The 13,413-nt window shown below is 32.7% G+C and overlaps 1 protein-coding gene across 2 annotated transcripts in view; it reads left to right on the forward strand.

The window, feature by feature from the left end:
- The window catches only part of Mtrex (Mtr4 exosome RNA helicase), an 89,113-nt gene that overhangs the window by 52,198 nt on the left and 23,502 nt on the right, over positions 1–13,413 (forward strand). For both annotated transcript variants that reach the window (XM_026385964.2, XM_026385965.2), the window contains 4 exons: positions 3,310–3,438; positions 8,315–8,425; positions 9,969–10,157; positions 13,034–13,197. In XM_026385964.2, coding sequence (XP_026241749.1) covers positions 3,310–3,438; positions 8,315–8,425; positions 9,969–10,157; positions 13,034–13,197 — 593 coding nt within the window. The remainder of the gene's footprint in view (positions 1–3,309; positions 3,439–8,314; positions 8,426–9,968; positions 10,158–13,033; positions 13,198–13,413) is intronic.

Here is a 13,413-nt window from a genome sequence, read left to right on the forward strand (position 1 = left end):
TGGGGAGAGGGAACTCTCCTGTATTTTTGGATTCACCAGTCTAGAGTTTCTGCTTCAAGCATGGGAAGAGTGAGAGAAGGGAGTAGGGATCTGTTGTTCTCTCTGAATTTTAGCAGACTTCCTTTTTTTAAAAAATATTTTTTAGTTGTCAATGGACCTTTATTTATTTATTTTTAATGTGTGGTGCTGAGAATCGAACCCAGTGCCTCACACATGCTAGGCAAGTGCTCTGCCACTGAACCATAACCCCAGCTCCTTAGCAGATTTTCTTGATAGGATGTTTCTTGTTTGACATATATACTCCCTAAGAACACTTCCAGGGACATTAAATGGTTGGTTTTTTCAAATTTTCTCCAATTTTGCTAGGAAGTGAATTTGCAGAGCTTTTTACATTACTGTAGCCAGTACTTTAGTAAATCTAAGATTTTATATATTTAAAAAAAATTTTTTTTTAGTTGGACACAAAACCTTTATTTTACTTTTATGTGATACTGAGGATCAAACCCAGTGCTACGCACGCACTAGGCAAGCTCTATACTGCTGAGCCACAACCCCAACCCCTAAGATTTTATATTTTTTGGGAGAGAAAAGTTTTATCTAATATAATTATGTGTAGACACACTATAGCCAGAGTTTTTAAAAATTATTTACCTCCATTGATCCTTAATCCATGTATAAAAGTTGTACTACTCAATGAGAGTTCTTTTAGGTAGAAGTAGAAAGAAGATTAGAGTGGAATACATTCATTTTTTTCTGTTTAAATTGGTAAGTAATTTTTCTATTGAGCCACTTGTATTTGTCTTTTCACTAAAAATGTGAAGTATATTAATTTTAGAATTAGGTCAAAAACACTAATCTAAATATTTTTGTGGCCAATAGATTTTGACATCAATGGAGAAAAATATACACTCTTGAATAGTTTGATTCATTTTAAGGAAATACAAATTTAACTTTGAACATTTCACATTTTTTTATGTTCTACAGGTTTAGAATTATCAAAATTACACTTTAATATGGTAATTTCAATTTATAGCAAGAAATTAGTCACATTTTAAAAAGAACGAAGAGAAGTTAGGAAAACCTAAATTCAATTATGATTAAAATAGAACATATGAACAAAATTTTTAAAAAATTTAAGGTCTGACAATTATTGAAAACTTAAACAACACAATAGCTGTTTTTTATTATGTGAAAGATGATGTTGATCCATCTTACAGCATGTTAGGTGAGAAAAATTTTATAATTTTAGGAAATATTTTCAGTAGCAAATTTTTATTTAGTGTTATAATTAAGAAAGCTTTCAAGTGTCTTCAACCTTAGTAACACTTGAGGGCATTTGCATAATGTTGTTTTAAGTGGTAGCTGTATGAAGGCAGATGATTATGTATGATATGTTTCAGTTATCTATGTGATTGTTCTATAGATGGAGAATACTTAATTTATTAAAATCTAAAGAATTGTCTATAACAGTTCTAGTTATCTAGAAACATTAAAGATTGTTCCTAAGTCTTAACAGTTTTCTTTTATCCAGATATCATACTTTCCCTAACACTTTGGAGTTAATTCATTCTTCAAACTATACAATACAATTTACTTAGAACCTCTAAGGTTCATTTCACCCTCTGAAAAGGGAACATGACAATCACTGAGATGCTTTATAATCTTTGGCTTCTGAAGAAGAGTTGACAGTTGGTCATAACTTTGTTTAGCTCATTGTTTATAAAATTGATTTCTAAACTACTAGGCTGTATGATCTTTGCAGACAGATTATCTAAATCATAAATACATCTATTTTTGTTCGTGTCTAAATCAAGCTGAGTTATGTGTTGAAACTTCTTAAATAATCTCCTTTTGAAAAAGTTGATGCTGGGAATAAACTAGCTTGTTTTCCTTTTGGATTGGAAAATGGAGTTTATTTTTTTAATTATTATTTTTATTAGTTATCGATGGGCCTTTATTCATTTGTTTATATGTGGTGCTGAGAATTGAACTTAGTGCCTCACACATGCTAGGCAAGCACACTACCACTAAGCCACAATCCCAGCTCCGGAGTTTATGTTTTTTATTTTTTTTAATTTTTTTTTGTAAATCTGAAAATTCTAATTGTGTTTATGGTTTGTATTTGCAAGTATGTTTTACTTTTGTTAAATACTTGTTAGTTTTTTGCAGAAATAGTTTGTAGATACAGATTCATTTTCATTTATTGACAGATTTTTATTTTGTAATGTCTTGGGTAGAAGCCAAGTCTTTGCCATGTTCCCCTTCAACCAAAGTAATTTTCCTTTTATATATTTCATGCAAAAAGAGATTATTTGAATATTTTACTAAAGAGTAAGGAGTAATTCGTTTTTGGGAGGGGGGTTGAACTCAGGGGCACTTGACCACTGAGCCACATCCTTAGTCCTATTTTGTATTTTATTTAGAGACAGGGTCTCACTGAGTTGCTTAGCACCTCTCTTTTGCTGAGGCTAGCTTTGAACTCAGAATCCTCCTGCCTCAGCCTTTTGAGCCATTGGGATTACAGGTATGCACCACCATGCTTGGCAAGGAGGAATTCTTTACTGTAACAAAAAAGATCTATTACTGTTTGAAATTACCAAACAAATTATCATAGTACAAAAGATGTGATTAGTCCTGAGATCTAGATATATAAAAAAACAAAAAGCCAGGCATGGTGGCACACACCAATAATCCCAGCAGCTAGGAGGCTGGTGCAGGAGGATTATGAGTTCAGAACCAGCTTGCAAGGCTCTGAGCTACTCAGCAAGACCCTGTCTATAAATAAAATATTAAAAAGGGCTGGGAATGTGGCTCAGTGGTTAAGCACCCCTGGGTTTAATATCTGGTACCAGGAAAAAAAAAAAAAGAAGAAGAAGACTTTGTAAAATGATATGAAATCACATTATAGAAGTGCTAGTACACTGAATAGTAAAATCTGCTTTATCTATTTTGCTTGTTTAATTGGGGTGACTTGGATATTTTATTGTTTTGGTGACTTGGATAATATTTTTTTATTTTCTGATACTGATCATTTTAATTTATTTTTCCAATTTTTGCATTTTATGTCACAGTGATCTTATTATTAAATTAGAATTCTTAAGTACCAAGTTGTTGCTGTGTTTTCTCATCCAGTGGCACATGTTGAAGAATGCTAAAACAACCTTCATTTTATGAAATAAGCATTTATTGCACAGTGTGTGACAGTCATAATGCTAAATGCTGAGAAAACAGATCCTGTATACATGGAACTTAAAAATTTTGGGTCCATTTTTCAAGAATTAATGAACTTTCTTTATCCTCTTTTCCTAGCCTAATTCTGGTGAACTGGATCCTTTATATGTAGTAGAAGTACTTCTGCGCTGTAGCAAAGAGAGCTTGAAAAATTCAGCTACTGAGGCTGCAAAACCAGCTAAACCTGATGAGAAAGGAGAGATGCAGGTTTGTACTTTCTTAGGCTTCAAATACTTTGTAAATTATTTTTTTATCACTGGAGTTTTAAAATGTGATTATAATGAGCATAGTGTCATCATTTCTAAATTAGAAGGCTTAAGGTATTTTGGCATACATAATTAGAGCCTCTAATCATGAGGATGATTAATGAGATTTTAGTTATTTATTTTATTAAATTATGACCAGGTAATAGTAATAGTAATAAAGATAAAGAGAAATTAATAATTTAAGTTTCACACAAAGCTGCATTTTATGAGAGCTGTGAATATTTTTCATTATCACTTGTGACTGATTTTACAGTTTGAATCCATTTGTGATGTGTATTTCATTCTTATGGCAATAAAGGTTGAAATAGTGTTTCAATAATGAGAAATTTCTTCCCAAGTTTTCTAAGTTAAAATAACTTTTTAAAAATATATTTTTTAGTTTTAGGTGGACACAATATCTTTGTTTTATTTTTATGTGGTGCTGAGGATCGAACCTAGTGCTTCACATTTGCTAGGCGAACACTCTATCACTTGAGCCACAACTCCAACCCTAGTTAAAATAATTTAATTTACTCATGTTTTTATTAAATTTAAGACATTTGACTCACCACATGAGATGCCTGTATTTCTTGAATGTTTTTTATTTTCATATTGGTATAAATAAAATAATTTTTTGCAAAATATTTTATCATAGATTGCAAGTATCTCATTGAAATCTAATATCATGGTCAAATTTTGTTGTTTTGAAATGTTGCTTATTAAAGTATGTAGTGTGTTGGCTAAGTCATTTAGGAAATTATATGTTCTAATAAGCTTGGTTTCTAGCAAGTAAAATCTGCAGCTGCAGCATCATAGACTGCTTCTTTGGATTAATAAATCAATTTGGTATTTGGAATTGGCAGTATTTAGTATTTGTGTTTTTATTAATTAATTAAAATTAATCAGTGCCATGATGAACTTAAAACGCAGGGCCTCATGTATACTAGGCAAACACTCTACCACTGAGCTACATTCCCAGCCCAAGTTGGTAGGCTTTTAAAAAATACTTTATTATTAAACATTTTTAAGTGGTGATTTAGAAGTTTGTTTATATTTCTGAATACTATCCAGCCTTTAATCTCTCTCCTTTTTTTCTTTTCTTTTATTTTTTCCTGGTGGCACTGGGGTTTGAACAAAGGCTTGCACATGCCAGACAAGTGCTCTACTGCAGAGCTACAGCCCCAGCCCAGCAACATTTAGATATTGTTTTAGTCAGCTTTTTTGCTGCTGTGACTAAAGGTTCTGACCAGAAAAATTGTAGAGGAGGAAAAATTTATTTGAGTGCTCACCGTTTTAGAGGTCTTAGTCCATAAAAGGCCAGCTCCATTTCTCAGGGCTCAAGATGAGGCTGAATATCATGGAGAAGTGTGTGGTGGAGGGAAGCAGCTCACATCATGGTGATCAAGAAATAGAGAGGGAGTCTACTCTCCAGATACAAATATGTACACCAAAGCCACACTCTAATTTCCACCTCCTCCAGCCACAGTGGACCAAGTCAGTTATCACCCCGTTCACCCCTGTCAGAGGATTAATTCACTGATGGAGTTAAGACTATGACAACCAATAATTTTTCCTCTGACTGTCATGCATTATTTCATGTAAGCTTTTGGGGGACGCTTCACATCCATACCCTAACAAAGTTTTTTTTTTTATTTGTTCAATTTTTTTGCAGTGCTGGGGATATAACCCAGGGCCTCATGCATGCTAGGCAAGCACTCTTATCACTGAGCCACTTCCCTAGTCTTATTCATTTTTCTTCTAACTTGTTCTCCAGACTTCCATGGACAAAAAAAGTTTGTATAACTTTTCCCCCCAAGAATTTATTTTACCTATTTACCATCTAGTTATAAAAGAAACTAAAATCCTACAATTTGGTACACATTCATTATGCCCAAATGTACCTTAGAAGTTACTGCAACTTGAAATGGTAAATACATGGCACTCATCCCACCAGTCTTTCTCCTGATGGATGTTGCTGATAAGTCATAGCGCGCTTTTACATTGAAAGTTTTTCAAGGAAGTGGTCTAGGCAGCCATGACTAATGCATTGGAGGTAGTATTTTAGGTTAAAATTATTTACTGCTTCTCTTTGTTAGGTCTACATTTTTTTTTTAAGAGAGAGAGAGAGAGAGAATTTTTTAATATTTATTTTTTAGTTCTCAGTGGACACAACATCTTTGTTTGTATGTGGTGCTGAGGATCGAACCCAGGCCGCACGCATGCCGGGCGAGCGCGCTACCGCTTGAGCCACATCCCCAGACCCAGGTCCACATTTTTAAGCCTAGCTGCTTTGCCTTTTTTACTTAGTGATACCAGAAACTTTGCAATTCTTAATAATCATGATTCAGTTCTGTTTAATAAATAATCTCTATAGGAAACTCCTTCACTGAACCCTGGACCAATCTTTTCTCTGTACTGTAGCATTTTTAAAAATTCCATTTATTTCAGGGTATGCTTCTAAGGTAATTAATCCAAAAATGTTGACTGATGGTCTGAAAAGAACAAAAAGGATTCTAAAATTTCATAACCTGAATTTGATGATTCCTTATGATTAGACAAACCCAAATTTGAGTTCCATTCTATAAATTAACTAATGTATTTCCAAGTATTAGGGTCTTGAGAGACATTGAAAAATGGTTGTATATTAAAAGAGAAAAAGGAAGTAGTACAACCAAAGTTAGAGTATGATCCTAGTTTGGATCCATGGAGTGGTGTGGAAAAGGGAAGTTAGTATAAAAGACATTTTTAGGAAAGTGGATGAAATCTTAACATGAACTATAAATTAGATGATATCATTATGTCAACATTATATTTCCCCTTAAAAGTACTTTTCTGTAATTTTGGATTTACATGAAAATGTCAGTACCATAAGAGAACAAAAAAAGGTAGAGAACTAAAGAGATATGACAACTAAATGAAATATTTGACCCTTGGTTTGACTTTGGATCTAAAATTGTAGTAGTCATACTAGTAGTAATAAAGTCACCTGGGCCAATTGGGGAAATTTGAATTAGACTATATATTAGGTTATGTTATTTTACTATTAAATTTTTAGGATCTTATAATATGTGGCTATACTGGGTAATACACTTGTTCATAAAAGATGCATGATCTTGGGGCTGAGGTTGTGGCTTACCAGTAGAGCGCTTGCCTATTACGTTTGAGGACTTGGGTTCAGTCCTCAGCACCGCATAAAAATAAATAAATAAATAAAATAAAGGTATTGTGTCCAACTAAAAAATAAATATTAAAAAAAGATGTATGGTCTTAATTAAAACATGCATGTTGGTGAAATGAAGTGATATTAAGTACAGCTTATTTTCAAATTATTTTTAAAAGAAGAGGAGGAAAAAAGAAGGCAAGAAGAAATAAATCCCCTTTTACTCAAAACAAAACCCTTAAACTTAATCAGGGAGGGAGAGAGAAAGCATTGTTAGTAGTTGGAAACCTATTAACAGTTTGAAAAATCTAGCTGGGAAATTGTTGAGAAAATGCAATGAGTAATTCATGGAATTGTTCAGTTGTTTTCAAATAGAAAGTTAGCTGATGATGTAGGAAAAACTATTTTTTTAGAAGCTGGGAAATAAGAAAAGTGTAAATTAGAAATGAAATTTTAAAGATTGGGACCTCAAAATAATGCTTTAAAAATGAAAGCTTTAGAAATACTAGTACTACATTCCTCCCTGGCAACAGTAGTTGATCTCTTTAAACAATGTATGTTTAGTTTCTCCAGTTTCAGTCTCATGTCACTTATTAACATGGAATAAATATAGCCTACCTTTTATTTTTCACCTTTGAGTATATGGTCTCTACTATTTTTAACACTGTTATTTACAGATTTGTTTACATTTCATGGAATTTGTTGCACTAAATAATTTATGCTCAGTATTTCATGTACATTGTTTGATTTTTATACTCAAAACAGTTTAATGAGATATAATTTTATCCCTATTTTTATGGTTGAGGAAATTGAAGCATAGAAAAGTTATATAACTTGTTCAAGGTCACACAGCTGAAAGTGAAATTTAAACCCAGACAGTATTTACTTTAGAACCCAGGGACCTTCTAAATTTAAGAGCATTGTAAGAATGCAAAATGATATCTTGATGGTAAAGGCATTCTTGGCTGGAAAAAAACATGGACATTTGTAGATACATGTTCTTGAAGATTATATCTTAATGAAAATATGCTATTTGCTCTGTTTGAAAAATATTTTTTTGTAATCTTCATTTCAGTCCATCTAGAACTTGATCCATCTTACTTGGCCATTTTGACTCTGATTTAATAGGAGTCTTTCTTCTATAGTGAGTCTTTCTTCTACAGTACTGTTTTTGAGTTCAAAAAGTGTCATATACTGAGAACATAAAAATGAGTAAACTTTAAAAATGAGTAAACTTTGGATTCTATATTGATCTTTTATTTGTGTATATCATTTACTTGCCTGTTTAAAGATTTGAAGTAGGTTTTATTTTTTTAATTTTTATTTTATGAACTCAGGGGCACTTAACTGCTGAGCCACATTCCCCTCCCCCTATTTTTAATATTTATTAGAGACAGGGACTCACTGAGTTGCCTACAGCCTCATTAAGTTGCTGAGGCTGGGCTTGAACTCAAGAACCTCCTCCTTTAGCCTCCCAGGTAGCTGTGATTATAGGTGTACACCACCATATTTGGCTAGGTTTTACTTTTTACTTACGATCTACTAAGATATAAGGGGTAGAGAGCTGTTACTACTTATACCTGTGATATACCATAAATATGCCTGCCTTTAATGAATCCAGGTTTAAGAAATGACAGGTTTTGAAAATGTGTAATATTAATTGTGTTTTTATTTATAGGTTGTTCCAGTTTTGGTACATCTCCTGTCTGCTATTAGCAGTGTCAGGCTTTACATTCCTAAGGACCTTCGGCCAGTGGACAATAGACAAAGTGTTTTAAAATCAATACAGGTATGCATGTTCATTTTATAACTTAACTAGAAATTTTATATAAGTAGAATTCATAAAGAGACAACTGAAATGCTTTTAAATATAGTCCTTTCAGAAAAACTTATAAAGAGTACCAGTAGTAGCAGTTATTTTCATAAAATGACTACAGCAGATAGATATACATGTAGACTTGTGCTTTCTTTGAATTTGTCAGCAAAGTGCATTACTGTTTTGTACTAAATATGATTTGCTTTGTTCATTAGGAATGAAAATAACTATAAGCTCAGACTGTAAAAAAAGTGTTATGTATAAAATCATGTGCCAGGACTTTTAGCCATTTTTTAATATAGTTAATAAATGGGTGAAATAATTTAATTTTCCCCTAGAAAAAGGAAGGCTTCAACGTTATTTTGTCAATAAACAATTAAGTAGCATTTACTATACATTGAGGGCTCTGTATAGGAATCTGAGAAAACAAAAATAAATAAATAGAATGCTTTTGGGTTAACATAGGAATTTTTAAGCTATGGTTCATAGGGGGATTTCCTGAAATAAATGAATGTTCTGGAAGACTTTAAAAGTTCCCAAAGAGTTTAAAACTCTCCTAACTAGGCTGATGATAGATAAATGTATTTTACAAGCTCATCAAGTATAATGTCCTGCTGAAATCTTTTTTTCTAATATTTTCAAAACAGTGGTTTAGTTATGAAGAGAAATACACGTTAGTCATTATTAAGTTGACATAAATAATGCAGTCATTCTGAAAACATGATTTCTTTGTGCATCTGCATTAGGTCAGTTTTTCTGCTAAATTTAAACTTAAATTGAAATGAATTTTTGTTTGGCAAATTGCATTCTTGTCCTTTTGTCTTATAGATCACTGTGCTTTGTCCACAGAAACACATTTCAGCTTTGACATTATCTTTGTTAGTAACTTCACTTCATCTCTCTCTCCCGATCCCCTGGTGTTGGGGATTCAACCCAGTGCCTTGTGCAAGCAAGGGGAGTACTCTACCAACTAAGCTATATCCCCAGCCCCTACTTCATCTCATTTTTATCTCATTATTTTTTAAAAGTTAGTATTTAAAGGATTCCAGACACTTTAAAAGTTTCTGTTTTCTAATTCAGTAGTGCCCTGTCTAGGAATCAACTCCAAAGAAAATTCTGGAAAATTCAAAACAATTTGCACATAAGAGATGTTAAATACAGAATTATTTTACAACAATCTAATATTGATGATGGCCTTATTAGATCAGTAAGTTGTAACGTATCCTATTCTATTGACCTATGCGATACTAGATTTATTAGAGACTTATAATAATATTTCCCTTTATCAGTAACTCATAGCATAGCAATTAAAAAGGAGTTTCAAAAACCATTGCAATTGGAAAATGCCTTCCAGTTTAACTGAGAAAATATATATGTAGCATCCTTTTTTTATGTCTATGTGCATATAGAAAAAAGATAAAAGGAAGTATTGACTTAGTTTATTAATTGTTACTTACCTACTGTTATTAATTGTCTTTAAGAGAAAATGAATTTTACATATTATATTTTGTTTCAGGAAGTTCAGAAGCGTTTTCCTGATGGTGTTCCTTTATTAGATCCTATTGATGATATGGGCATTCAAGATCAAGGTTTGAAAAAGGTCATTCAGAAAGTAGAGGCTTTTGAGCATCGAATGTATTCTCATCCTCTTCACAATGATCCAAATTTGGAAACTGTGTACACACTTTGTGAAAAAAAAGCACAGGTATGGCAGAAACTTCATTTTTATGATAGAATTCTGTGTACTTTATTAAGTAAATGTGGTTTTCATTTCCTTGTCCTATTGGTCTGATCAGGTAAAGTGGAATTTCTGGCTCGATTTTAAATTATCAACTTTCAAACCTATCAGCTCTCAATAGCAAATCAAAATAAAGTCATAATAGTATAGTTCTGTGTTTAATGGATGAGGTTTTTTTGTTTTGTTTTTTAAACAGCACAATACTCACCCTTTTAAAGTGTCCCAATTCAGTGGATTTTTGTTTTTTTGTTTCTTTGTTTTTTACTACATTCACAACACCAATTCAGAACATTTTCTTCACCACAAAACAAACACATCCAATAGCAGTCACTCTCCGTTTTCTCACCCTTCAAACCCTGGCAACCACAAGTATACTGCCTATTCCAGACATTTAATATAAATTAAATTACATAATATGTGTCCTTTGTGTCTGCTTTCTTTCACCTAGCATATTACCTTCAAGGTTCATCTATATTTTATCATGAATTGGTACTTTATTCCTTTTATAGCTAAGTAATATTTCATTGTATGGATATACCATGTTTTGTTCACTTATTCATCAGTTCGTGGACATTTGATTTTATCCCACCTTGGTTATTTTAAATAATGGTACTATGAACCTCTTGTACAAACTTCTTTGTGAACCTGTGGGTTTTTTTTTTTTTTAATCTCTTTTAAGTGGAATTGGGTAGAATTATGGGATCCTGTGGAAACTAGGTATATTTTTGAGAACCTTCCAAACTTTTCCAAAGTGGCTGCATCATTTTTGTTATCCAGCAATTTATGAGAGTTCCATGTTGTCCACATCTTGATTAAAACTTACTGTTGTCTGTATTTTTTTACTTTAGCCATTCTGATAGTTTGAAGTGGTAATAGATTAGTTTTTTAAGGTAGTTGTAATTTCTACTCAGTAGAAGCATTCTTACAGCCATTACGAATAGTGAATTTAGAAAAACAATTTTGAAGTAAAAACTCTTCTTTCTAATAGTCTCTCCTCTTGAACTATAATGTTTTAATGTGTGCAGGTTTACCTTCCTCCATTAAAGTTATAATTCCTTTCTCATGCTTTTTCGGCTTTTATTACAAACTGCTTTTCATCAATACATTTGTCTTTCTTTCTCACAAACTAGATCTTAAGTTCCTTAGGTTCAAATGTTCCATATGTTCCATATTTTTGGTACAAAGGTACCAAAAATATATTTTGCAGAAAAGACAGCCTTCATAACAAATGATGCTGGGAAAACTGGATAGCTGTATGTAGAAAAATGAAACTAGACCCCTATCTCTCATCCTATACAAAACTGAAATCAAAATGTGTCAAAGACTTAGACCTGGAACTTTATAACTACTGGAGGAAAACACAGTCAACACTCCATCATACAGTCTTCCTTAACAAGACCCCCTCCCCCCCCCCCGCAAAGTGTAAGAAATTAAACCAAGAATCAGTAAGTGGGATGTCATTAAACTAAAAAGCTTCTGCACAGCAAAAGGAAATGATTAAGAGTGTGAAAAGAGCCTTCAACATGGGAGAAAGTCTTAGCCAGCTATTCCTCAGATAGGTGGTTAATATCCAGAATATGTCTAGAATTCAAAAAACTTAACACCAAAAAAAAAAACTAACCCCATCAACAAATGGGCAAAAGAACTAAACAGAAATTTCTTAATAGAAGAAACAAATGGCCAACAAATATATGAAAAAACGTTCAACATTTCTAACAATCAAAGATATGCAAATCAAAACTACACTAACACTTCCTCTCACTCTAGTCAGAATGGCCGTGATCAAGAATATGAGCAACTATAAATACTGGTGAGCTTGTGAGGAAAAAGGTAAACTTGTACCTTGTAATCACTCTGGAAAGCAGTATGGACATTCCTCAAAAAACTATACCACATCACCCAGCTATCACACCCCATGATATTTTCCCAAAAGATCTAACATCACATACCACAGCAAATTAGCCACCTTAATATTTATAAAAGCACAATTCACAGTGGATAAATTATGGAATCAACCCAGGTGCCTGTCAATAGATGAATGGATTAAGAAGTTTTGGTGTATATATACAATGGTTTCTACTCAGTGATTAAAAAAATGAAATTATGGTATTTGCAAGTATATAGATGGGAATTGAGAATATCATGCTAAGTAAAATAAGCCAAATTCCGAAACTCAAAGGTCTAATATTTTCTCTCATGTGCGGAAGAAAGAAAGGAAAAGAAGCAAAATAAAGGAAAGGGGGAGGGAAGGATAGAATAACATAAAGGGAAGATTAGTAATGCCAAAGGAGATTGAGAGGCAGAGGGGAGGGATGGGTTAGGGGAGGCAATGCGGAAAGAATCCCTTAAAAACCCACACACATACTACAGGAAATTTCACCTTTATCCATAAATAAAAAGAACCAGTCAAATATTAATAAGTAGATAAGCAAAATAAAGAAGGGAAAAGGGGGAGGAGGTTATGAACCAAATTGAATTTCATGCATATGAGCTTATTGGGGTGAACCCAACTAGTAGGTATAACTATAAAGCTCTAATTAAAAAAAAAAGAAAAGAAAAAGCAATTTAATATAAACAATCTCAGTGTTGATTGGTAGGAAATGCTGATCAATACAATGGAAACCAAGATTCTCATTAAAGAGAAAGTTGGATTTATATGTTCTCTTTGGAAAAGAAATCCTAATATTAAATGGGAAAGGAAGCTTATCTCATGTGTCATGGGGAAAAGCTCCTATGCTTATATATCCATGCATTATACAGAGATGTGTATTCTTTTTCCCCCAGATAGGTTCTCACCATATTTTCACTTTATAATTGAGCTTTCTTTACTTTCTCTGCCTTAGATTGCAATAGATATTAAATCTGCAAAACGAGAACTGAAGAAAGCAAGAACTGTCCTACAAATGGATGAACTCAAATGTCGCAAACGTGTTTTAAGAAGGTTGGGATTTGCTACTTCTTCTGATGTCATAGAGATGAAAGGACGAGTAGCTTGTGAGATAAGCAGGTAAAATATTGTTTTTCCTGGAAAGTTGATTTAAGAGAAGATACTATTTTTTAAATGAAAGGTGTTCATCTTTAGCAAAAAGCTGTGTTAAATATAAACGTGTCATAATACCTTTCACATTACATATAGTTTTAGATCACAAAATTAAGATATTAGAAAAAGGTCGAGTCTCAGTAATTAATACACACACACACACACACACACACACGCGCGCGC

The sequence above is a fragment of the Urocitellus parryii genome, chromosome 1, assembly GCF_045843805.1.
Source record: "Urocitellus parryii isolate mUroPar1 chromosome 1, mUroPar1.hap1, whole genome shotgun sequence".
NCBI classification, from domain to species: Eukaryota; Metazoa; Chordata; class Mammalia; order Rodentia; family Sciuridae; genus Urocitellus; species Urocitellus parryii.